We start from the raw sequence: 27695 nt of genomic DNA on the forward strand, positions 1-27695 counted from the left end.
ATGTTTGTTATGTGTCACTGGGATCCTGCTGGTCAGGACCCCAGTGCTCATAGGTTTGTGGCCTATATGTATGTGTCACTGGGACCCTGTCACACAGGGCCCCAGTGCTCATAGGTGTGCATGTATATGTTCCCTGTGTGGTGCCTAACTGTCTCACTGAGGCTCTGCTAACCAGAACCTCAGTGGTTATGCTCTCTCATTACTTTCAAATTGTCACTGACAGGCTAGTGACCATTTTTACCAATTTACATTGGCTTACTGGAACACCCTTATAATTCCCTAGTATATGGTACTGAGGTACCCAGGGTATTGGGGTTCCAGGAGATCCCTATGGGCTGCAGCATTTCTTTTGCCACCCATAGGGAGCTCTGACAATTCTTACACAGGCCTGCCACTGCAGCCTGAGTGAAATAACGTCCACGTTATTTCACAGCCATTTTACACTGCACTTAAGTAACTTATAAGTCACCTATATGTCTAACCTTTACCTTGTAAAGGTTGGGTGCAAAGTTACTTAGTGTGAGGGCACCCTGGCACTAGCCAAGGTGCCCCCCCATTGTTCAGAGCCAATTCCCTGAACTTTGTGAGTGCGGGGACACCATTACACGCGTGCACTACATATAGGTCACTACCTATATGTAGCTTCACAATGGTAACTCCGAATATGGCCATGTAACATGTCTATGATCATGGAATTGCCCCCTCTATGCCATCCTGGCATAGTTGGCACAATTCCATGATCCCAGTGGTCTGTAGCACAGACCCTGGTACTGCCAGACTGCCCTTCCTGGGGTTTCACTGCAGCTGCTGCTGCTGCCAACCCCTCAGACAGGCAGCTGCCCTCCTGGGGTCCAGCCAGGCCTGGCCCAGGATGGCAGAACAAAGAACTTCCTCTGAGAGAGGGTGTGACACCCTCTCCCTTTGGAAAATGGTGTGAAGGCAGGGGAGGAGTAGCCTCCCCCAGCCTCTGGAAATGCTTTGTTGGGCACAGATGTGCCCAATTCTGCATAAGCCAGTCTACACCGGTTCAGGGACCCCTTAGCCCCTGCTCTGGCGCGAAACTGGACAAAGGAAAGGGGAGTGACCACTCCCCTGACCTGCACCTCCCCTGGGAGGTGTCCAGAGCTCCTCCAGTGTGCTCCAGACCTCTGACATCTTGGAAACAGAGGTGCTGCTGGCACACTGGACTGCTCTGAGTGGCCAGTGCCACCAGGTGACGTCAGAGACTCCTGCTGATAGGCTCCTTCAGGTGTTAGTAGCCTTTCCTCTCTCCTAGGTAGCCAAACCCTCTTTTCTGGCTATTTAGGGTCTCTGTCTCTGGGGAAACTTTAGATAACGAATGCATGAGCTCAGCCGAGTTCCTCTGCATCTCCCTCTTCACCTTCTGATAAGGAAACGACCGCTGACCGCGCTGGAAGCCTGCAAACCTGCAACATAGTAGCAAAGACGACTACTGCAACTCTGTAACGCTGATCCTGCCGCCTTCTCGACTGTTTTCCTGCTTGTGCATGCTGTGGGGGTAGCCTGCCTCCTCTCTGCACCAGAAGCTCCGAAGAAATCTCCCGTGGGTCGACGGAATCTTCCCCCTGCAACCGCAGGCACCAAAAAGCTGCATTTCCGGTCCCTTGGGTCTCCTCTCAGCACGACGAGCGAGGTCCCTCGAATCCAGCGACGCTGTCCAAATGACCCCCACAGTCCAGTGACTCTTCAGCCCAAGTTTGGTGGAGGTAAGTCCTTGCCTCACCTCGCTGGGCTGCATTGCTGGGAACCGCGACTTTGCAGCTACTCTGGCCCCTGTGCACTTCCGGCGGAAATCCTTTGTGCACAACCAAGCCTGGGTCCACGGCACTCTAACCTGCTTTGCACGACTTTCTAAGTTAGTCTCCGGCGACGTGGGACTCCTTTGTGCAACTTCGGCGAGCACTGTTTCACGCATCCTCGTAGTGCCTGTTTCTGGCTTTTCTCCGGGTGCTACCTGCTTCAGTGAGGGCTCTTTGTTTTGCTCGACGTCCCCTCTCTCTTCAGGTCCAATTTGCGACCTCCTGGTCCCTCCTGGGCCCCAGCAGCGTCCAAAAACGCCAAACACACGATTTGCGTGTAGCAAGGCTTGTTGGCGTCCTTTCGGCGGGAAAATACTTCTGCACGACTCTCCAAGGCGAGCGGAATCCGTCCACCAAAGGGGAAGTCTCTAGCCCTTTTCGTTCCTGCAGAAACTTCAGCTTCTTCTGTCCAGTCGAAGCTTCTTTGCACCCGCAGCTGGCATTTCCTGGGCATCTGCCCATCTCCGACTTGCTTGTGACTTTTGGACTTGGTCCCCTTGTTCCACAGGTACCCTAGATTGGAAATCCACAGTTGTTGCATTGCTGGTTTGTGTCTTTCCTGCATTATTCCTCTAACACGACTCTTTTGTCCTTAGGGGAACTTTAGTGCACTTTGCACTCACTTTTCAGGGTCTTGGGGAGGGTTATTTTTCTAACTCTCACTATTTTCTAATAGTCCCAGCGACCCTCTACAAGGTCACATAGGTTTGGGGTCCATTCGTGGTTCGCATTCCACTTTTGGAGTATATGGTTTGTGTTGCCCCTATCCCTATGTTTCCCCATTGCATCCTATTGTAACTATACATTGTTTGCACTGTTTTCTAAGACTATACTGCATATTTTTGCTATTGTGTATATATATCTTGTGTATATTTCCTATCCTCTCACTGAGGGTACACTCTAAGATACTTTGGCATATTGTCATAAAAATAAAGTACCTTTATTTTTAGTATAACTGTGTATTGTGTTTTCTTATGATATTGTGCATATGACACTAAGTGGTACTGTAGTAGCTTCACACGTCTCCTAGTTCAGCCTAAGCTGCTCTGCTAAGCTACCATTATCTATCAGCCTAAGCTGCTAGACACCCTATACACTAATAAGGGATAACTGGGCCTGGTGCAAGGTGCAAGTACCCCTTGGTACTCACTACAAGCCAGTCCAGCCTCCTACAGGGTGTAAGTACCACAAGGTACCCACTATAAGCCAGGCCAGCCTCCTACACAAGACGACTGCCAGCAACATTGTAGCGCCTCATCCTTCCGGCTTTCTCAACTGTTTCCTGGTGGTGCATTCTCTGAGGGCTGTCTACCTTCACCCTGCACTGGAAGCCAAGAAGAAATCTCCTGTGGGTCGACGGAATCTTCCCCCTGCCAACGCAGGCACCAAACTTCTGCATCACCGGTACTCTGGGTCCCCTCTCATTTTGACGAGCGTGGTCTCTGGAACACAGGAGCTGGGTCCAAGTGTCTCCCACAGTCCAGTGGCCCTTCTGTCCAAATTTGCCTCCCCACGCCAGACAGTAATCCTGTGTACTGCGTGATCTGCAGCTGCTCCGGCTTCTGTGCACTTCTCCCAAGATTCCTTTGTGCACAGCCTGGCCTGGGTCCCCAGCACTCCGTCCTGCATTGCCCAACTCGCTGAGTTGGACTCCAACGTCGTAGGACCCTCCATTGTGACTCTGAGTCGACTGCTGTCCTCAGATCTTCTAAGTGCCTGTTCCGGTACTGCTGCGGGTGCTGCCTGCTTTGGTGGGGGCTCTCTGAGTTGCTGAGCGCCCCCTCTGTCTCCTCCTTCAAGGGGCGACATCGTGGTCCTTCCTGGGCCCCAGCAGCACCCAAAATCCTTAGCCGCAACTCTTGCAGCTAGCAAGGCTTTTTTGCAGTATTTCTGCGTGGAAACACTGCTGCATCCTCCAGCACGCCGTGGGACATATTCTGACCAAAGGAGGAGTTCCTGGCACCTTCCGTTGTTGAAGAATCTTCGGCTACTTCCACCTGGAGGCAGCCCTTTTGCACCTTCATCCGGGGTTTAGTGGGCTCCTGACCCCCCATGGACACTTGCGTGACTCTTGGACTTGGTTCCCTTCCTTTACAGGTCCTCAGGTCCAGGAATCCGTCTTCAGTGCTTTGGTAGCAGTTGTGGTTCTTGCAGAATCCCCTATCTCGACTATACTGTCTTTCTGGGGTAGTAGGGTTACTTTACTCCTACTTTTCAGGGTCTTGTGGTGCGGTATTTTGTACACCCTTACTGTTTTCTCACAGTTCCAGCGACCCTCTACAACCTACCTTAGGCCTTTGGTCCATTCGTGATTCACATTCCACTTTTGGAGTATATGGTTTGTGTTGCCCCTAGGCCTATGTCTACCTATTGCATCCTATTGTTATTCTACATTGTTTGCACTACTTTTCTTACTGTTACTTACCTGATTTTTGGTTTGTGTACATATAATTTGTGTATATTACTTACCTCCTAAGTGAGGGTATCCTCTGAGATACTATTGGCATATTGTCACTAAAATAAAGTAGCTTTATTGTTAGTAACTCTGAGTATTGTGTTTTCTTATGATATTGTGCTATATGATATAAGTGGTATAGTAGGAGCTTTGCATGTCTCCTAGTTCAGCCTAAGCTGCTTTGCCATAGCTTCCTCTAACAGCCTAAGGTGCTAGAAACACCTCTAGTCTACTAATAAGGGATAACCGGACCTGGCACAAGGTGTAAGTACCACAAGGTACCCACTATAAGCCAGGCCAGCCTCCTAAAGGGGTACCTTGTTTGCATTCCATTTTTTTAGTATATGGCTTTTGCTCCCCCTATGGTCACTACTGGTTATTACTGTTTGCACTGCTTTCTAACCTTTTCTATGCCTATTTCTGATTGCTAGTGTATATATTTAGTGTATTACCTCCTAATGGTGGGTGGGTCACCTGTCTAGTCATTTATGGTGATGTGTTCCAAAAATAAAGTACCTTTATCTTGGTACAACTGAGTGTTTTCTTTCATGTGTGCAATTGCTGTGTGACTACAGTGATATTGCATGAGCTTTGTATATCAACTAGATAAGCCTTGGCTGCTCATCCACAGCTACCTTTAGCGAGCCTGGCTTCTAGACACTGCCTACACTTCACTAAGAGGGGATACCTGGACCTGGTTTAAGGTGTAAGTACCATAGGTACCAACCACACAACAGGAAAGCTTCCTAAAGGATCGCACTACAGTTTACTTGGGAAGTGGAGTCTTGGACCACTGAGGAGTGGAAACTCCTAGACCATATACTTAATATGGCCACACTGCACTTACAAAGTATAAGAATGGACGTAGATACTGAATGGACATAGACACTGTAGGGGCATATTGCTCATGCAGCTATGCCCTCACCTGTGGTATAGTGCACCCTGCCTTAGGGATGTAAGGCCAGCTAGAGAGGTGACTTACCTATGCCACAGCCAGTATTTCGTAGCCATGGCACCCTGAGGGGGATGCCATGTTGACTTTGACTTTTTCTCCCCACCAACACATACACTCTGCAGTGGCAGTGTGCAAGTGTTAGGTGAGGGGTCCCTTAGGGTGGCACAACACAGGCTGCAGCCCTTAGAAACCGTCCGTGGTCGCAGGGCCTTTGGAACCACTGATACCTTTTACAAGGGACTTATCTGTATGCCAGAGGTGTGCCAGTTGTGGAAACAATGGTTCATTTTGAGGGAAAGAACACTGGTGCTTGGGCCTGGTTAGCAGGATCCCAGCACACTCTCAGACAAGTCAGCATCAATATCAGGCAAAAAAGTGGAGGGGGCTAGCTGCAACAAGGGCCATTTTCCTACAGTTGGTATATGAAAGCTAACTCCAACTTCAATGATCGAATGTAATTCGTAGGGCCCTGTGTCCTGCACTTGTGTAAAAGTCAGTCATGACAGACTTCTTGGAAAAAGGATGGTCAGAGAAAATGACAGTGAATTAACTTACCAGGTTAATGACCTGAACTTTCTTCTCTTCTTCATCTGCAATTTGCTTTTCTTTGCTGACCTTTTCAGTCTCAACACCAACCACATGGATGAGCTTGTCTGCGTCTTCATTCTTCTGTTTTAACTCTATCTCTTGTATAGCCAGTTTTGCTTTCAGGTCATCCACCTAGATATGTGTTAAATGTCAGATGAAATCTTTCTGTACTTCTATATTTTTAAGACATCTGTACTTTAGGTAAAAAATATACATTCAAGTGATAATCAATGGAGGGATCCTGTATCAAAGCTGAGCAAATCCATTTTTGTACATAAGAGCACTAGTGGTGGATCTGGCAGTATGAGTGCAGGTGGCAGCCTAAGAGCAGGTGCATCCTGCTAATCACAGCTGCCCTCTACATAGCCAACACAAATATAATAGTTACTTAAAAAAATATATGTATTGTTTGCTAATTTTTCACACCACAAAAATTAGAAAAAGAAACATAAGAACATATAGTATATACTATATACATACTTCAATCAGTCACATGCACAATCACAAGCTCAAATGAACTATTGAAGATGTTCGCTGAGTTATCCAAAGAGCACTCATTCACAATACCATGGTCAGTCACTACTAAATTACTGCCTCTGGTTCAATTCTTTCAGTTCGTAGTGTATCATATTTTGGCTTAAACGGATAATTGTTATGTACCTGTAATCCCTGTACTCCATTGAAGTCATATGCTCTGAACACCAGAGCATTTTTAACAAGATGAAAAAGTTACTTATCTGCAGTAACGATCTTTCTGGTGGATACTCTATCTACCTCCAGATTCCTCACCTGTCGAACAATCCCAGGTGTCAGAATGGATCCGGAAACATCAAGTCGCTCATGTCGTTAGTAGAGGGCACTGGCCTTGTAACAACACCAAGAGTGGCAGGTGGTGACATAATTGAAGCCAAGTATCACTGCTTTACACCATCAGTTTTCAACCATTTTTCACCAGCCTTCGAGGCGACTGACAGACTGACAGCGATACAGTAGTACAGTACCAAAATCTTAAAGTGGAGTCTCATCACCTTTCCCTATAACACAGCCTTCAAACGGGGAGGTAGGCGAGTCTGAGTTTTCTGCAGGTAGACAGAGTATCCGCCATAAAGACTGTTTACTACAGATAAGTGTGGGAAATGTAGCCTCTTTCTAGCATGGTTAACCCCATTTTTTGCCTGCTTGTCAATGTTTGTCAGTGTGTTTTTACTGTCTCACTGGGATCCTGCTAGCCAGGACCCCACTGCTCATAGGTTGTGGCCTACATGCCAATATGTTTACTGTTTTGTCAGTATGCTTCACTGTGTCACTGGAGTCCTGCTAACCAGAATTCCAGTGCTTATGCTCTCTCTGATTCCAAATTTCTACTTACATACTCGTAACCAACCCAGTAGTCCAATCCAAATTGGTATACTGGACCCCCTTATAAGTCCCTAGTATATGGTACCTAGGCACCCAGGCCATTGGGGTTCCAGGAGATCCCTATGGGCTGCAGCATTTCTTTTGCCACCCATAAGGAGCTCATTCAAACACTTCTTCAGGACTGCCATTGCTGCCTGAGTGAAATAGCGTAAGCACTATTTTACAGCCATTTTCACTGCACCAGGTCACTTATAAGTTACCTATATATCTAACCTTCAGAACCTGAAGGCTAGGTGCATAGTACCTGTGTGTGAGGGCACCCCTGCACTAGCAGAGGTGTCCTCACGTCGTCCAGGCCTATTTTCCCGGACTTCGTGAGTGCGGGGATGCCATTATAAGTGTGCACTACATATAGGTCAATACATATATGTAGCTTCACAGTGGTAACTCCGAATATGCCCATGTGAGGTGTCTAGGAACTGGAAATTGTAACCCCAATCTGATCCTGGTATTGAAAGCCAATTCCACGTACCCTGGGGGCTGCACCATGGGCCCCCAGTACTGCAATACCAGTCTTCTGAGGTTTTCACTGCAGCCCCAGCTGCTGTCACCTCACAGACAGGCTTCTGCCCTCCTGGGGTTTGGGCAGCCCAATCCCAGGAAGGCAGAACAATGCAGTTCCTTTGGGACAGGTGTGTTACAGCCTCTCCCTTTGGAAATGGGTGTTACAGGCATAGGAGGTGTTTCCTCCTAGAGCCTCTGGAAGTGCTTTGAAGGGCACATATGGTGCCCTCCTAGCATAATTCAGTCTACACCGGTTCAGGGACCCCCATCACCTGTTCTGGCACGATAGAGGGCAAAGGAAAGGGGAGTCATCACTCCCCTGAGCATCACCACCCCAGGGTTGGTGCCCAGAGCTCCTCCAGAGTGTCTCTGGCGTTAGTTATCTTGGTTTCCAAGGTGTGGGGACCCTTGGGAGCATATGAGTGGCCAGTGCCAACCGGTGACTTCAGAGACCCCTCCTGATAGGTCCATAGCGGGTTAGGTAGCCAATCGCCCTCTCAGGGCTATTTAGGGTCTCTCCTCCGGGTGTTTCCTCAGTTTCGGTTTGCAAGACTCCACCAGGACTCCTCTGCATCCTCTGCTTCAGCTTCTAACCGTCGGATCAACCGCAGACTGCTCCAGGACCGCTGTAACTGCAATAAAGTATCCAGGAAGGTTACTGTGAGCCTGCAACTACAGCTCCAGCCAGCAATTGCAATAGTTTCCAGGTTGTGCACTCTCTGAGGACTTCCTGTCTTCATTCTGCACCAGACGGACCGAAGGAATCTCCCGTGGAGTGACGGAGTCACTTCCCTGCTTCATCAGGCAACTCTCTGCAATGACAACCGGTACTCTGGGGCTCCTCTCCTGTCGACGAGCATGATCCCTGGAACACAGGTGGTGGACCGAAGTGATCTGGACTGTCCAAAGGTCCAGCTGTCCAAATTTGGTGGAGGTAATTGCTTGCCTCCTCGTGCCAGACAGCACTCCTGTGCACCGCGTGTTCTGCAGCTCCTAGGGCTTCTATGTGCTTCTTACAGAAATCCTTCATGCACAGCGTAGCCCAGGTCCCCAGCACTCAATCCTGCGATGCTCAGTTCCCTGAGTTGTTCTCCGGTGGCATGGGATCCTTTTGTGTAGTGCTGCGACAACCGCATTCTGCAACTCCTTTGTCCCCATGTTCTGGGACTCCTGTGGGTGCTGCCTGGTCTTCTGAGGGTTCACTAAAGTGCTGAGAGCCCCCTCTGCATCTTCAGTCTGAGATGATACACCCAGGTCCCTACAGGGCCCAGGTAGTGCCTTTTCCCCCCAACTGTGACATTTGCATGAACCAGGGCCTGTTGTCGGAATCCAACAATGAAAACCAGCCTGCACCCAACGACTCGACGTGGGACAGCTCTTGCACCAAGAAGGAACCCGCAGCTGTCTTCTTTGGTGCATTTCTGACTTCATCATCCAACCGGAGAATCCACGTTTGCACCTTCATCCGGGTTAGTAGGGGCTCCTGTTCTTCCAGGACTCTTCATAGACTTCTGGACTTGGTCTCCTCTTTCCACAGGTCTTCAGGTCCAATAATCCATTGTTGATTTCTTGCAGTCTTGCTTGGTTTTTTGCATACTCCTTTACCACGACTCCTAGTGTGTTCTGAGGAAACTTGCTGTACTTTACTCCAGCTTTCCTGGGCTCTGCGGTGGGGTAATTTACTTACCTTTGGTGTTTTCCTACACTCCCAGCGCCCCTCTACACACTACACTTGCCTAGGAGGGAAAACAACATTCACATTCCACTATTTTAGTATATGGTTTGTGTTGCACCTAGGCCGATTGCAACCTATTGAATTGTTCACAGTTTGCACTATTCTATGACTGTTTACTTACCTGATTTTTGTAACTAGTGTATATATTGTGTATAATACTTACCTCCAGTAGGAGTATTGCCTCTAAGATATTTTTGGCCTTGTGTCACTAAAATAAAGTACCTTTATTTTTGGTAACACTGAGTATTGTCTTTCTTGTGTATCAGTACTGTGTGACTATAGTGGTATTGAAAGAGCTTTGCATGTCTCCTAGTTCAGTCTTGGCTGCTCTGATTCACTTCTCATTTCACTAAGGTGGATCACTGAACCTGGTATAAGGTGTAAGTACCTCTGATACCCACTACAAACCTGGCCAGCTTCTCACATTGGTGGTGCAGCAGTGGGATAAGTACTTGCAATTGCCTTATCACTCTGTCACTAGTGCTTTCCACAAGAAAGTGTTGCAGAAAGTTGGCTCTGTATATGCTATCTCAAAGTGAGAGATAGTGTGCACAGAGTCCAAGGGTTCCCCTTAGAGGTTGACAGTCGTAAAATTAGATAATATTAATACTCTGTTTTGTGGTAGTGTGGTTGAGCAGTAGGCTTATCAGAGGGTAGTGTTAAGCATTTGTTGTACACACACAGGCAATAAATGAGGAACACACACCCAAAGACTTAACTCCAGGCCAATTGTTTTTATATAGAAAAATATATTTTCTTAATTTATTTTAGAACCACAAAATTCAAGATTTGAGGTAAGTACATAAAATGCAAGGTACTTCACACAGATAAGTATAGAACTTTGATTTAAAACAGCAGTACACACAGTTTTGGTTAAAATGGCAAATAGCTATTTTAAAAGTGGACTCACTCACAAAAATCAACAGTTCCTGGGGGAGGCAAGTTTGGTTAGGTTTCTCAGGTAAGCAAAGCACTTATACAGTCAGTCTTCTGGGCATAGGCAGCCCACTGTTGGGGGTTCAAGGCAACCCCAAAGCCACAGCACCAGCAACAAAGTGCCGGTCAGGTGCAGAGGTCAAAGGAGGGCCCAAAACACGTAGGTGCCTATAAAGAACAGGGGTGCACCGGTCCTAGTATGCTTACAGGTAAGTACTTGCGTCCTCAGGGACCAGACCAGGGGGGTTTTGTAGAGCACGGGGGTGGGACGCACACAAGCCCACAAAACACACCCTCAGTGGTACAGGGGCGGCTGGGTGCAGTAGGCAAAGTAGGTGTCGGGTTTGCTATTGAAAGCAATGGAGGGACCTGGGGGTCACTTAGGCGATGCAGGCAGCGCACAGGGGAGCTTCTCGGGCCAGTCACCGACTGGGCTAGGATGAGGGCTGCCTGCTGGTCACTCCTGCACTGGTAGGTGGTTCCTCTCGGGCCTGGGGCTGCGGGTGCAGTGCTTGGTCCAGGAGTCGGGTTCCATTGTTACCAGGCAGTCGCGGTCAGGAGGAGCCTCTGGATCCTCACTGCAGGCATCGCTGTGGGGGTGCAGGGAGGTCGACTCAGGGTGTCCATGTCGTTGGAGTCGCCTGGGATTCCTCTCTGCGGTGTTGGTTTCTCCAAACTCAAGCCGGGGGCGTCGGGTGCAGAATGTGAAGGCTCACGCTTCTGGCGGGAAGTGGAGTCTCTTCGAAAGTTGCTTTAAAGTTGCAAGTTCTCTGGAGTTTCTTGGTCCTTTAGGTTTAGGGCAGACCTCTGAGTCCTCAGAGGTCATTGGTCCCCGTTGGATGCATCCCTGTGCAGGTTCTTTGAGTCTGGAGACAGGCCGGTAGGGCTGGGGCCCAGTCAGTTGGTGTATCCGTCATCTCTGCGGGGCTTTCAGGTCAGCAGTGCTTCTTCTTTCTTCAGGAAATCTGATTTCCTGGATTCAGGGTCACCCCTAAATACTAAATTTAGGGGTGTCTTTAGGTCTGGGGGGCAGTAGCCAATGGCTACTCTCCTTGAGGGTGGCTACACCCTCTTTGTGCCTCCTCCCTGAGGGGAGGAGGGCACATCCCTATTCCTATTGGGGGAATCCTCCAAACTCAAGATGAAGGATTTCTAAAGGCAGGAGTCACCTCAGCTCAGGGCACCTTAGGGGCTATCCTGACTGGTAGGTGACACCTCCTTGTTTTTCTCATTATCTCCTCTGGCCTTGGCGCCAAAAATTGGGGTCCGTGGCTGGAGGGGCAGGCATCTCCACTAGCTGGGATGCCCTGGGGTGATGTAACAAAAGGCATGAGCCTTTGAAGCTCACCGCCAGGTGTTACAGTTCCTACAGGAGGAGACGAGAAGCACCTCCACCCAGTACAGGCTTTGTTCCTGGCCACAGAGTGACAAAGGCACTCGCCCTATGTGGCCAGAAACTCATCTGGTTGTGGCAGGCTGGAAGAAACTGGTCAGCCTAGCACTAGGAGTCGGATTGGTATTCAGGGGGCATCTCTAAGATGCCCTACGGATGTATTTTACAATAAATCCCACACTGGCATCAGTGTGCATTTATTGTGTGTAGGAAAGTACCATCTTGCCTGGCATGTTACCCCCATTTTTACATGTATGTCAGTTTCTTTTTACCTGCCTCACTGGGATCCTGCTAGCCAGGACCCCAGTGCTCATAGTTTGTGGCCTGAATGTGTATACCTGTGTAGTGACTAACTGTGTCACTGAGGCTCTGCTAATCAGAACCTCAGTACCTATGCTCTCTCTGCCTTTAAATTTGTCACTATAGGTTAGTGACCACTTTTACCAATTTCAATTGGCATACTGGAACACTCTTATAATTCCCTAGTATATGGGACCTAGGTACCCGGGAATTGGGGTTCTAAGAGTTCCCTATGGGCTGCAGCATTTCTTTTCCCACCCATAGGGAGCTCAGACAAACCCTTGCACAGGCCTGCCATTCCAGCCTATGTGAAATAATGCACGTTATTTAACAACCATATTCACTGCACTTAAGTAACTTACAAGTCACCTATATGTCTAACCTTCACTTGCTGAAGGTTAGGTACAAAGTTATTAAGTGTGAGGGCACCCTTGCACTAGCACAGGTGCCCCAAATAGTTCAAGGCCATTTCCCCAGACTTTGTGAGTGCGGGGACACCATTACACGTGTGCACTACATATAGGTCAATTCCTATATGTAACTTCACAATGGTAACTCAGAATATGGCATTGTAACATGTCTAAGATCATGGAATTGTCCCCCATTCCAAATCTGGTATTGGAGAGCCAATTCCATGCATCCTGGGGGATCCACTATGGACCCACAGTACTGCCAAACTAGCTCTCTGAGGCTTGCACTGCAGCTACAGCTGCTGTCACCTCACAGACAGGATTCTTCCCTCCTGGGGTCTGGGCAGTCCAGTCCCAGGAAGGCAGAACAAAGCATTCCCTCTGAAAGCAGGGTGTTACACCCTCTCTCTTTGGAAATAGGTGTTACAGGCTGGGGAGGGGCAGCCTCTCCCAGGCTCTAGAAATGCTTTGAAGGGCACAGATGGTGCCCTCCTTGCATAAGCCATTCTACACTGGTTCAGGGAACCCCCAGTCCCTGCTCTGGCGCGAAACTGGACAAAGGAAAGAGGAGTGACCACTCCCCTGTCCATCACCACCTCAGGGGTGGTGCCCAGAGCTCCTCTAGTGTGTCCCAGACCTCTGCCATCTTGGATCTAGAGGTGTGAAGGCACTCTGGAGGCCTCTGAGTGGCCAGTGCCAGCAGGTGACGTCAGAGACCCCTTCTGATAGGTGCTTACCTGACTAGGTGGCCAATCTTCCTCTGAGGGCTATTTAGGGTCTCTCCAGTGGGCCTTTCCTCAGATAACGACTTGCAAGAATTCACCAGAGTTCCTCTGCACGTCTCTCTTCGACTTCTGCCTAGGATCGACCGCTGACTGCTCCAGGGCGCCTGCAAAACTGCAACAAAGTAGCAAGAAGACTACCAGCGAAGATTGGTGGCAAGGCTGGAGGAGATAATTAGAAAAACAAGGAGGAGTCACCCACCAGTCAGGACAGCCCCTAAGGTGCCCTGAGCTAAGGTGACCCCTGCCTTTAGAAATCCTCCATCTTAGTTTTGGAGTATTCCCCCAATAAGATTAGGGATGTGCCCACCTCCCCTCAGGGAGGAGGCACAAAGAGGGTGCAGCCACCCTCCAGGACAGTAGCAATTGGCTACTGCCCCCCAGACATAAATACACACCTAAACTTAGTATTTAGGGGCACCCAAGAACCCAGTAAACAAGATTTCGGCAAACTGAAACAAGAAGAAGGACTGCTGACCTGAAGACCCTGCAGAGACGACAGAGACGATAACTGCTTTGGCCCCAGCCCTACCGGCCTGTCTCTTGACTCGAAGAAAACTACAACAGTGACGCATCCAACAGGGACCAGCAACCTCTGGAGCCTAGAGGACTGCCCTGAACCTAAGGACCAAGAAACTCCCGTGAGCAGCGGCTCTGCTCAACAACAGCAACAATATTGCAACTTTCAAAGACCTCACTCTTCCCACCGGAAGCGTGAGACTTAATCCCTCTGCACCCAACATCCCAGGCTCGAGCTCCAGAGCACCAACACCACAGGGAGGTCTCCCAGGCTAGTGCAAACTCGTGAGTAGCCGGAGACGACCCCCCTGGACCCTGTAGGAGGCTGGCATGGCATACAGTGGGTACCTGATGGTACTTACACCCTGTGTCAGGTCCATTTATCCCTTATTAGTAGATTAGTAGTGTTCTAGCAGCTTAGGCTGATAGAGGTAGCTATAGAAGAGCAGCTTAGGCTGATCTAGGAGACATGCAAAGCTCCTACTATACCAATTATATCATATAGCACTATATCATAAGAAACACAATACTCAGAGTTACTAAAAATAAAGGTACTTTATTTTAGTGAAAATATGCCAAAAGTATCTCAGAGGATATACTCCCTTAGGAGGTAAGTAAAATACACAAAATATACATACAAACCAAAATCAGGTAAGTAAACAGTTAGAAAAGTAGTGCAAACACTGTAGAATACAAAAGGATGCAATAGGTCTGGGGGCAACACAGACCATATACTCCAAATGTGGAATGCAAACCACAAATGGACCCCAGGCCCAGTGTAGTGTGTAGAGGGTCGCTGGGAGTGTAAGAAAACACTAAGGGTGTCCAAGATACCCCACTCCAAGACCCTGAAAAGTAGGAGTAAAGTTACCCTACTACCCCAGAATCACAGTAAAGTCGTGATAGGGGATTCTGCAAAGGCAACAACTGACTGCATATCACTGAAGGCGGATTCCTGGACCTGAGGACCTGAAAAGGAAGGGGACCAAGTCCAAGAGTCAACGCAAGTGTCCAGGGGTGGGCAGGAGCCCATTAAACCCCAGATGAAGGTGCAAAAGGGCTGCCTCAGGGTGGAAGAAGCTGAAGATTCTGCAACAACGGAAGGTGCCAGAAACTTCTCCTTTGCATAGAAGATGTCCCATGGCGTGCTGGAGGATGCAGAATTGTTTCCACGTAGAAAGACCGCAAACAAGCCTTGCTAGCTGCAAGAGTCATGGTTGAAGATAACAGGTGCTGTCCGGGCCCAGGAAGGACCTGGAGGTCGCCCCTTGGAGGAGGAGACAGAGGGAGCGCTCAGCAGCACAGAGAGCCCAAGCAGAAGCAGGCAGCACCCGCAGAAGCATTTGAACAGGTGATCAAAAAATCTGAGCACAGCGGTCGTCTCAACACTACAAAAAGAGGGTCCCACGAAGCCGATGGTCAACTCAGCGAGTTGAGCAATGCAGGACGGAGTGCTGGGGAAGATTCCGTCGACCCACGCAAGATTTCTTCTTGGCTTCCAGTGGAGGGTGAAGGCAGACAGCCCTCAGAGCATGCACCACCAGGAAACAGTCGAGAAAGCCGGCAAGATTAGGCGCTACAATGTTGCTGGGAGTCGTCTTGCTACTTTGTTGCAGTTTTGCAGGCATCCTGGAGCATTCAGCGGTTGATCCTTGGCAGAAGTCGAAGTAGGAGATGCAGAGGAACTCTGGTGAGCTCTTGCATTCGTTATCTGAAGAGAAATCCAGCATGGAACACGGGTATCGCCAAACTAGCTCTCTGGGGTTTTCTCTACAGCTACTGCTGCTGCCAACCCTCAGACAGGTTTCTGCCCCCCCTGTGGCCTGGGCAGCCCGGTCCCAGGAAGGCAGAACAAAGGATTTCCTCTGAGAGAGGGTGTCACACCCTCTCCCTTTGGAAACAGGTGTTAAAGGCCTGAGAGAAGTAGCCTCGCCTGGCCTCTGGAAATGCTTTGAAGGGCACAAATGGTGCCCTCCTTGCATAAACCAGTCTACACTGGTTCAGGGATCCCCCCAGCCACTTTTCTGGCACAAAACTGGACAAAAGAAAGGGGAGTGACCACTCCCCTGTCCGTCACCACCCCAGGGGTGGTGCCCAGAGCTCCTCCAGTGTGTCCCAGAACTCTGCCATATTGAATGCATAGGTGTGAGGGCACAATGGAGACCTCTGAGTGGCCAAGGGCCAGCATGTGACGTCAGAGACCCCTCCTGATAGGCTCTTGCCTGGTTAGGTAGCCAGTCCTCCTCTGAGGGCTATTTAGGGTCCTGTGGCTTTCTCTTCAGATAACGAATGCAAGAGCTCACCAGAGTTCCTCTGCACTTCCCTCTTCGACTTCTGCCAAGGATCGACCGCTAACTGCTCCAGGATACCTGCAAAACTGCAACAAAGTAGCAAGAAGACTACCAGCAACATTGTAGCGCCTAATCCTGCAGGCTATCTCAACTGTTTCCTGGTAGTGCACGCTCTGAGGGCTGTCTGCCTTCACCCTGCACTGGAAGCCAAGAAGAAATCTCCAGTGGGTCGACGGAATCTTCCCCCTGCCAACGCAGGCACCAAACTTCTGCATCACCGGTCCTCTGGGTCCCCTCTCATCTTGACAAGCGTGGTCCCTGGAACACAGTGGCTGGATCCAAGTGACCCTGACAGTCCAGTGGTCCTTCTGTCCAAATTTGGTGGAGGTAAGTCCTTGCCACCCCACGCCAGACAGTAATCCTGTGTACTGCGTGAATTGCAGCTGCTTGGGCTTCTGTGCACTTTTCCAAGACTTCCTTCATGCACAGCACAGCCCAGGTCCCCAGCACTCCGTCCTGCATTGCTCAACTCGCTGAATGGACTCCGACTTCATGGGACCCTCTTTTGTTGTGCTGAGATGACCGCCGTGATCAGATTTTCTGAACGCATGGAGGTGACCTCCTGGTCCTTCCTGGGCCCTGGCAGCACCCAAAATCCTCAACAGCGACTCTTGCAGTTAGCAAGGCTTGTTTGCGGTCTTACTGCGTGGAAACAACTCTGCATCCTCCAGCACGCCATGGGAAATCTTCTGACCAGAGGAGAAGTTCCTGGCACCTTCCCTTGTTGCACAATCTTCAGCTTCTTCCACCCGGAGGCAGCCCTTTTGCACCATCATCTGGGGTTTAGTGGGCTCCTGCCCCCCCTGGACACTTGCGTGACTCTTGGACTTGGTCCCCTACCTTTGCAGGTCCTCAGGTCCAGGAATCTGTCTACAGTGCTTTGCAGTCAGTTGTTGCCTTTGCAGAATCCCCTATCTCATCTTTACTGTCTTTCTGGGGTAGTAGGATAACTTTACTCCTACTTTTCAGGGTCCTGGGGTGGGTATCTTGGACACCCTTAGTGTTTTGTTACACTCCGAGTGACCTTCTATATACTACACTAGGCCTGGGGTCCATTTGTGGTTCGCATTCCACTTTTGGAGTATATGGTTTGTGTTGCCCCTAGGCCTATTTTCTCCTACTGCATTCTATTGTGTTCTACAATGTTTGCACTACTTTTCTAAGTGTTTTACTTGCCTGATTTTGGTTTATGCGTATATTTTGTGTATATTACTTACCTCCTAAGGGAGTATATCCTCTGAGATACTTTTGGCATATTGTCACTAAAATAAAATACCTTTATTTTTAGTAACTCTGAGTATTGTGTTTTCTTGTGATATAGTGCTATATGATATAAGTGGTATAGTAGGAGCTTTGCATGTCTCCTAGTTCAGCCTAAGATGCTCTGCTATAGCTACATCTATCAACCTAAGCTGCTAGAACACTAGAACCACCTCTTCTACGCTAATAAGGGATAACTGGACCTGGCACAATGTGCAAGTACCATCAGGTACACACTACAAGCCAGGCCAGCTTCCTACATTGGTGGTGCAGCGGTGGGATAAGTACTTGTAACTGCTTTACCACTTTGTCATTGGTGCTTTTCATAAGAAAAACATGTACCAAATACTTCAGAATATACACAGTAACCTAAACAGTTTAACTTTCCTTCTGTAAAACTTTGTAAAAAGTTTCACAAAAAGTTTCTGAAAGCTTTCTCAAGTTTGAAAAAAAAATTCTCGGTTCTTTTAAAAGATCCAAAAACTTTTTTTCTCTCGCTATCCTAAACCTTTTCTGTCATGTCTGCAGTAGAGCTTAATCCCACAATTGTCCAGGCAACATATGGGAATCTAAACTTTAAAAGTTTGAGGGGTCTCTGCATTGAAAGAGGTTTAGCAATTGGTAAGAATCCTACAAAAGATCTTCTCCTTAGCCTTCTCCTAGAAAGTGACCAGAACCAGTCTGGCCCATCCCAGGAACAGGGGGTAGAGGAGGTGGGTACCGAGCCAGACTCAGAGGAGTCCACTGAGGATGCTTGGGGGGGTTCTTCCAAGGACCTGTCAGCTAACAAGCCATCTAGTGACACTGGTAGTGGGAGGGGTCAGATACTAGTAGGGCACCTTTCACTCCTAAATGTCAGGTTCCTAGAGTGCAGCCAGTTAGGGACAGGTCTCTCTCTGTCAATCACCACATTTCTTCTGTGTCTCATAATTCCCAAGCCTCCCACCCTGAGGATAACTTAATGGAAGGGGAACTCAGAAAGCTAAGGTTGGAAGAGGCCGAGGCTGAAGCTTAAACAACAGCAGCTGGCCTTAGACAGGGAATCTCTGGATGTGGAAAGGGAAAGGCAGAGGTTGGGGTTAGTTCCCCATGTTGGGAGCAGCAGTGTTTTAGATAGCAATCCTGTTAGAGAGCAAGATTCCAGAAACCTGCATAAGATAGTCCCCCCTTACAAGGAGGGGGATGACATTAACAAGTGGTTTGCTGCACTTGAGAGGGCCTGTATGGTACAGTTGGTCCCTCAAAGGCAGTGGTCTACTATCTTGTGGCTATCTTTCACTGGTAAGGGTAGGGATAGGCTCCTTACTGTCAGAGAAAGTGATGCTAATAACTACAAAGATTTGAAGGATGCACTCTTGGATGGATTTGGCTTAACCACTGAACAATACAGGATTAAGTTCAGAGACACCAGAAAAAAGTCCTCTCAAAACTGGACAGACTTTGTAGACTGTTCAGTGAAGGCATTGGAGTGTTGGTTACATGGCAGTAGGGTGCCTGACTATGAAAGCCTGTATAATCTGATCCTGAGAGAGCATATTATGAACAATTGCGTGTCTGATTCGTTGCACCAGTACTTGGTAGACTCAGATCTGACCTCTCCCCAAGAATTGGGAAAGAAGGCAAACAAATGGGTCAGAACAAGAGTGAACAGAAGTTCATACAGGGGGTGACAAGGATGGCAAGAAGAAGGATGGTAAGTCTTCTGACGGGGGGGGGACAAAGATAAAAAACATTCGGAGTCTTCATCAGGCCCACAAAAATCATCTGGGGGGGGGTGTTGGATCCAAATCCTCTTCACACAATCAGAAAAAGCCATGGTGTTATTTATGTAAAGTAAAAGGTCATTGGGCAAGTGATGCCTTTTGTCCAAAGAAAAACACCAAGGCTCACACTGCCACAACCCCAACTGCAACCTTTATTGCCCCTAGTAATAGCAGTGGTGGTGGGAAGTCTACTACAAATAGCCAATCCAAGGATGTAGCTGGGCTCCCTATTGGCAGTGTAGTTGGGGTTGGTCCTGTTAGGGAGACCACAGAGGCTGTTTTAGTCTCTGATGGTGGCATTGACTTTGCCACCTTGGTTGCTTGCCCCCTTAATATGGGTAAGTACAAGCAACTACCCCTAATTAATGATGTTGAGGTTGAGGCCTACAGGGACACAGGAGCCAGTGTAACTATGGATCTAGAGAAACTGGTTCACCCTGATCAACACCTACTTGGTCAGCAGTACCAAGTGACTGATGTTCACAATAACACACTTAGCCACCCCATGGCTGTTGTGAATCTCAACTGGGGGGGGGGGGGTTACTGTTCTAAAGAAAGTTGTGGTAGACACTGAATTACCTTTAGATTACTTACTAGGCAAAGATTTGGAGACATCAGCTTGGGGTTAAGTGGAGTTGGAGGCTCATGCAGCAATGCTGGGCATTCCTGGGCATATTTCTGCTTTAACAAGGGCTCAGGCCAAAAAGCAAAAAGGACAGGGATACTTGGATCCTGGAACAATGGACCAAGTGCTCCCAAAAGCTAGGGGTAGGAAGGGTAAATCCCTGCCCACTATCCCTCCCTCACCAGAAGATTCCCCTTTTGAGGAAGAGGAATCCTCTCCCTGTCCAGAACCTACACCAGATGAGGTGGCAGCAGACACTGCTGAGCTTTTGGGTGCAGGGGGGCCTGCTAGGGAAGAGCTAAGTGTGGCATAGCAGCCCTGTCCCACACTAGAGGGTTTGAGACAGCAAGCTGTCAAACAGCAGAATGGGGATGTCAGTGATAGCCATAAGGTGTATTGGGATGACAACCTCCTTTATACTGAATCAAGGGACCCTAAACCTGGAGCTGCCAGGAGATTGGTCATCCCTTTGCAATACAGAGATTTTCTTCTTACCTTGGCAAATTACATTCCTTTGGCTGGGCATTTGGGACAAAGTAAAACATGGGACAGACTGTTCCCTTGTTTCACTGGCCTCATATGTCAGAGGACACCAAACAGTTTTGTCGCTCTTGTGTGACCTGCCAAGCCAGTGGCAAGACTGGTGGCACACCAAAGGCCCCCTTAATTCCACTTCCTGTAGTTGGGGTTCCCTTTGAAAGGGTAGGGGTTGACATAGTTGCCCCCCTTGACCCTCCAACAGCTTCAGGAAATAGGTTTATCCTTGTGGTAGTGGACCATGACACTAGGTATCCTTAAGCCATTCCCTTAAGGACCACTACAGCTCCTACAGTGGCAAAGGCCCTCCTAAGAATCTTTTCCAGGGTGGGCTTCCTTAAGGAAGTGGTGTCAGACAGAGGTACTAACTTCATGTCTGCATACCTAAAAGCAATGTGGAAGGAGTGTGATGTAACATGCAAATCCACTACTCCTTATCATCCACAAACAAATGGTGTGGTTTAGAGGTTTAATAAAACTCTCAAAGGTATGATAATGGGACGCCCTGAAAAACTGAGAATGAGATGGGATGTCCTGTTACCTTGCCTCCTTTTTGCTTACAGGAAGGTACCTCAAAAAGGAGTGGGCTTTAGTGTGAGAAGGTAGCCTCTTTCTAGCCTTGTTACCCCCACTTTTGGCCTGTTTGTGAGTGTATGTCAGGGTGTTTGTCACTGTTTTCACTGTCTCACGGGGATCCTGATAGTCAGGCCTCAGTGCTCATAGTGAAAACACCATGTTTTCAGTATGGTTGTTATGTGTCACTGGGATCCTGCTTGTCAGGACCCCAGTGCTCATAGGTTTGTGGCCTATATGTATGTGTCACTGGGACCCTGTCACACAGGGCCCCAGTGCTCATAGGTGTGCATGTATATGTTCCCTGTGTGGTGCCTAACTGTCTCACTGAGGCTCTGCTAATCAGAACCTCAGTGGTTATGCTCTCTCATTTCTTTCCAAATTGTCACTGACAGGCTAGTGACCATTTTTACCAATTTACATTGGCTTACTGGAACACCCTTATAATTCCCTAGTATATGGTACTGAGGTACCCAGGGTATTGGGGTTCCAGGAGATCCCTATGGGCTGCAGCATTTCTTTTGCCACCCATAGGGAGCTCTGACAAATCTTACACAGGCCTGCCACTGCAGCCTGAGTGAAATAACGTCCACGTTATTTCACAGCCATTTTACACTGCACTTAAGTAACTTATAAGTCACCTATATGTCTAACCTTTACCTGGTAAAGGTTAGGTGCAAAGTTACTTAGTGTGAGGGCACCCTGGCACTAGCCAAGGTGCCCCCACATTGTTCAGAGCCAATTCACTGAACTTTGTGAGTGCGGGGACACCATTACACGCGTGCACTACATATAGGTCACTACCTATATGTAGCTTCACCATGGTAACTCCGAATATGGCCATGTAACATGTCTATGATCATGGAATTGCCCCCTCTATGCCATCCTGGCATTGTTGGTACAATTCCATGATCCCAGTGGTCTGTAGCACAGACCCTGGTACTGCCAGACTGCCCTTCCTGGGGTTTCTCTGCAGCTGCTGCTGCTGCCAACCCCTCAGACAGGCAGCTGCCCTCCTGGGGTCCAGCCAGGCCTGGCCCAGGATGGCAGAACAAAGAACTTCCTCTGAGAGAGAGTGTGACACCCTCTCCCTTTGGAAAATGGTGTGAAGGCAAGGGAGGAGTAGCCTCCCCCAGCCTCTGGAAATGCTTTGTTGGGCACAGATGTGCCCAATTCTGCATAAGCCAGTCTACACCGGTTCAGGGACCCCTTAGCCCCTGCTCTGGCGCGAAACTGGACAAAGGAAAGGGGAGTGACCACTCCCCTGACCTGCACCTCCCCTGGGAGGTGTCCAGAGCTCCTCCAGTGTGCTCCAGACCTCTGCCATCTTGGAAACAGAGGTGCTGCTGGCACACTGGACTGCTCTGAGTGGCCAGTGCCACCAGGTGACGTCAGAGACTCCTGCTGATAGGCTCCTTCAGGTGTTAGTAGCCTTTCCTCTCTCCTAGGTAGCCAAACCCTCTTTTCTGGCTATTTAGGGTCTCTGTCTCTGGGGAAACTTCAGATAACGAATGCATGAGCTCAGCCGAGTTCCTCTGCATCTCCCTCTTCACCTTCTGATAAGGAATCGACCGCTGACCGCGCTGGAAGCCTGCAAACCTGCAACATAGTAGCAAAGACGACTACTGCAACTCTGTAACGCTGATCCTGCCGCCTTCTCGACTGTTTTCCTGCTTGTGCATGCTGTGGGGGTAGCCTGCCTCCTCTCTGCACCAGAAGCTCCGAAGAAATCTCCTGTGGGTCGACGGAATCTTCCCCCTGCAACCGCAGGCACCAAAAAGCTGCATTACCGGTCCCTTGGGTCTCCTCTCAGCACGACGAGAGAGGTCCCTTGAATCCAGCGACGCTGTCCAAGTGACCCCCACAGTCCAGTGACTCTTCAGCCCAAGTTTGGTGGAGGTAAGTCCTTGCCTCACCTCGCTGGGCTGCATTGCTGGGAACCGCGACTTTGCAGATACTCCGGCCCCTGTGCACTTCCGGCGGAAATCCTTTGTGCACATCCAAGCCTGGGTCCACAGCACTCTAACCTGCATTGCACGGCTTTCTAAGTTGGTCTCCGGCGATGTGGGACTCCTTTGTGCAACTTCGGCGAGCACCGTTTCACGCATCCTCGTAGTGCCTATTTCTGGCATTTCTCAGGGTGCTACCTGCTTCAGTGAGGGCTCTTTGTCTTGCTCGACGTCGCCTCTCTCTTCAGGTCCAATTTGCGACCTCCTGGTCCCTCCTGGGCCCCAGCAGCGTCCAAAAACGCCAAATGCACAATTTGAGTGTAGAAAGGCTTGTTGGCATCTTTCCGGCAGTAAAACACTTCTGCACGACTCTCCAAGGCGAGAGGGATCCGTCCACCAAAGGGGAAGTCTCTAGCCCTTTTTGTTCCTGCAGAAACCTCAGCTTCTTCTGTCCAGTCGAAGCTTCTTTGCACCCGCAGCTGGCATTTCCTGGGCATCTGCCCATCTCCGACTTGCTTGTGACTTTTGGACTTGGTCCCCTTGTTCCACAGGTACCCTAGATTGGAAATCCACAGTTGTTGCATTGCTGGTTTGTGTCTTTCCCGCATTATTCCTCTAACCCGACTATTTTGTCCTTAGGGGAACTTTAGTGCACTTTGCACTCACTTTTCAGGGTCTTGGGGAGGGTTATTTTGCTAACTCTCACTATTTTCTAATAGTCCCAGCGACCCTCTACAAGGTCACATAGGTTTGGGGTCCATTCGTGGTTCGCATTCCACTTTTGGAGTATATGGTTTGTGTTGCCCCTATCCCTATGTTTCCCCATTGCATCCTATTGTAACTATACATTGTTTGCACTGTTTTCTAAGACTATACTGCATATTTTTGCTATTGTGTAAATATATCTTGTGTATATTTCCTATCCTCTCACTGAGGGTACACTCTAAGATACTTTGGCATATTGTCATAAAAATAAAGTACCTTTATTTTTAGTATAACTGTGTATTGTGTTTTCTTATGATATTGTGCATATGACACTAAGTGGTACTGTAGTAGCTTCACACGTCTCCTAGTTCAGCCTAAGCTGCTCTGCTAAGCTACCATTATCTATCAGCCTAAGCTGCTAGACACCCTATACACTAATAAGGGATAACTGGGCCTGGTGCAAGGTGCAAGTACCCCTTGGTACTCACTACAAGCCAGTCCAGCCTCCTACATTGGTTGTGCAGTGGTGGGATAAGTGCTTGAGACTACTTACCACTCTTGTCATTGTACTTTTCATAAGAGAAAAATATACAAAACAAGGTCAGTGTATATACACATAGCCAAAAAGTTTTGCATTTCCTCTTTTCACTCTTTTCTAAGTGTTGAAAAGTACTTCTAAACTTTCAAAAAGTTCTTAAAAGTTTAAAAAGTTTTTTTTCTGTCTTTCCAAAAAGTTCTGAAAACTTTTGTCTCTTTCTCTATCACTTTAACTCTCTCTAAAAAATGTCTGGCTCAGGCCAAAGTGTTGATCTGTCCAAACTTGCATATGACAACCTTAGCTGGAAAAGAGCAAGGAGTCTCTGAATAGAGAGAGGTTTGAGTGTAGGGAAGAATCCTGCCTTGGAACTGTTAATTAACATGCTTAGAGAACAGGATAAGGCCATAGGTGCCCCATCTGTTGAAAAAGTACCTAATAGTTCCCAATCTGATTCAGGGACTCCCCCAGGAAAAGATTCAGGAAAGAAACTTCCTAGCCTGCCCATTACTAGACAATCTAGCATAGATGGTAATGATGATGAGCCACACCAAATAAATAGTGTTGTCTCACATCATAGCAAAAGCATTTATTCTCACCATACTGGTAGTAATGTTTCTGTAAACCAAGCTGTTAAGTTGGCTTCTGTAAGGGACAGGTCTCCTTCTGTTCATTCCCATCATAGCTCTGTTTCTAGAAATGTCCCTCCCACCAACCCTGATGACAGAATGTTAGAGAGGGAACTCAATAAGTTGAGGGTGGAACAAACCAGACTGAAGCTTAAAAAGCAACAGCTGGATTTGGATAGACAGTCTTTTGAATTAGAGAAGGAAAGACAGAAGTTGGGTTTAGATACCCATGGTGGCAGCAGCAGTATTCCCCATAGTCATCCTGCAAAAGAGCATGATTCCAGGAATCTGCACAAGATAGTTCCCCCTTATAAGGAGGGGGATGACATTAACAAGTGGTTTGCTGCACTTGAGAGGGCCTGTGTTGTACAGGATGTCCCTCAAAGGCAGTGGGCTGCTATCCTTTGGCTATCATTTAGTGGAAAAGGTAGGGATAGGCTCCTTACTGTGAAAGAAAGTGATGCCAATAATTTTACAGTTCTTAAGAATGCACTCCTGGATGGTTATGGCTTAACCACTGAACAGTACAGGATAAAGTTCAGAGAGACCAAAAAGGAGTCCTCACAAGACTGGGTTGATTTCATTGACCATTCAGTGAAGGCCTTGGAGGGGTGGTTACATGGCAGTAAAGTTACTGATTATGAAAGCCTGTATAACACAATCCTGAGAGAGCATATACTTAATAATTGTGTGTTTGATTTGTTGCACCAGTACCTGGTAGACTCTGATCTGACCTCTCCCCAAGAATTGGGAAAGAAGGCAGACAAATGGGTCAGAACAAGGGTGAACAGAAAAGTTCATACAGGGGGTGACAAAGATGGCAATAAGAAGAAAGATGGTGAAAAATCTCAAGATAAGCATGGGGATAAGGGTAAAACCAAAGATCCCACTTCAAATCTTAAACACTCTTCAGAGGGTGGGGATAAAACAAATTCTTCCTCTTCTTCCCAACCTGCACACATTAAAAAGCCTTGGTGCTTTGTGTGTAAAAACAGAGGCCATAGGCCAGGGGATAAGTCCTGTCCAGGTAAACCCCCTGAGCCTACCACCACTAATACATCAAGCTCTAGTGCCCCTAGCAGTAGTGGTACTAGTGGTGGGACTGCTGGCAACAGTCAAGCAAAGGGTGTAGTTGGGTTCACTTATGGGTCCATAGTGGAAACTGATGTCATCAGTCCCAAGACAGTTTCTGTCACACCTAGTGGCATTGGCCTTGCCACACTGGCTGCTTGTCCCCTTACAATGGATAAGTACAGGCAGACAGTTTCAATAAATGGTGTTGAGGCCTTGGCCTACAGGGACACAGGTGCCAGTTTCACTTTGGTGACTGAAAACCTAGTGCCTCCTGAACAACACATCATTGGACAACAGTATAAAATTATTGATGTCCATAACTCCACTAAGTTTCTTCCCTTAGCTATAATTCAGTTTAGTTGGGGTGGAGTTACTGGCCCTAAGCAGGTGGTGGTATCACCTAGCTTACCTGTAGACTGTCTCTTAGGTAATGACCTAGAGGCCTCAGGTTGGGCTGATGTAGAGTTTTATGCCCATGCAGCCATGCTGGGCATCCCTGAGGAATTGTTCCCTCTCATTTCAAGTGAAATGAAAAAGCAAAGGAGAGAAGGCCTGGAAACTCAGGAACCCTCTCCATCAACAGGTAAAAAGGGTATCACAGTATCCCCTAACCACCCTACCATTCAGGATACCATTCCTGTGGTGGGAGAAACCTCTCCTGGGGTGGAACCTGTTCCAAGGGAATCATCAGTTGGCAAAACTGTACTCCCTGAGGTGGAAGTACCTCTCTGTGGGATAACTAACATTGGTGAGAAAAAGAGCACCATTTTAGTTAATATGGAGCATCCCTCCAACCCTCCCAGAGAAACTTTAGTGCAGAAACTCTGCACTGCCTCACAACACTTAGGACAGCATCCCTGCCCTAGTGTGGAGCTGATAGGACAGCATCCCTGCCCTGCTCCAACCCAAGAGAAACAGCATCCCTGTTCTCTCTTCCAGCCATATGGACAAAGTTTTTGCCCAGCTATGGCTTTACTGAGACAGCATCCCTGTCTGGCATTTCCATCACTACAAATATGTTCAGTGGACAATTCCCACTGCTCTAAACTAAAACTTACTGATAGAAACTCTGAAAATACATCTTCACATTGTTGCTTAGCTAAAAAACTTCAAACAGGGTGGTTTACATCCCCACAGGGAAGTAACCATATAGTGGATGATAAAGGGAGTAACCAGTCTATTGCAGAGCTACTCTCTACTTATCACCACTTAGACAATAAAGTCTCAACTGGCCAAGGTTAGCCTTATTGTCCTTCGTTTGGGGGGGGTTGTGTGAGAAGGTAGCCTCTTTCTAGCCTTGTTACCCACACTTTTGGCCTGTTTGTGAGTGTATGTCAGGGTGTTTGTCACTGTTTTCACTGTCTCACTGGGATCCTGATAGCCAGGCCTCAGTGCTCATAGTGAAAACACTATGTTTTCAGTATGTTTGTTATGTGTCACTGGGATCCTGCTGGTCAGGACCCCAGTGGTCATAGGTTTGTGGCCTATATGTATGTGTCACTGGGACCCTGTCACACAGGGCCCCAGTGCTCATAGGTGTGCATGTATATGTTCCCTGTGTGATGCCTAACTGTCTCACTGAGGCTCTGCTAACCAGAACCTCAGTGGTTATGCTCTCTCATTACTTTCAAATTGTCACTAACAGGCTAGTGACCAATTTTACCAATTTACATTGGCTTACTGGAACACCCTTATAATTCCCTAGTATATGGTACTGAGGTACCCAGGGTATGGGGGTTCCAGGAGATCCCTATGGGCTGCAGCATTTCTTTTGCCACCCATAGGGAGCTCTGACAATTCTTACACAGGCCTGCCACTGCAGCCTGAGTGAAATAACGTCCACGTTATTTCACAGCCATTTTAGACTGCACTTAAGTA

General features: G+C 48.3%; 1 protein-coding gene across 1 annotated transcript in view; it reads right to left on the reverse strand.

Moving 5' to 3' along the window:
* DNAH17 (dynein axonemal heavy chain 17) overlaps positions 1 to 27695 on the reverse strand; it is a 7556186-nt gene that overhangs the window by 845998 nt on the left and 6682493 nt on the right. The window contains exon 45 of the mRNA XM_069201738.1: positions 5786 to 5950. Within this exon, the coding sequence (XP_069057839.1) occupies positions 5786 to 5950 (165 nt within the window). The remainder of the gene's footprint in view (positions 1 to 5785; positions 5951 to 27695) is intronic.

The sequence above is a fragment of the Pleurodeles waltl genome, chromosome 7 (assembly GCF_031143425.1).
Source record: "Pleurodeles waltl isolate 20211129_DDA chromosome 7, aPleWal1.hap1.20221129, whole genome shotgun sequence".
Lineage (NCBI taxonomy): Eukaryota > Metazoa > Chordata > Amphibia > Caudata > Salamandridae > Pleurodeles > Pleurodeles waltl.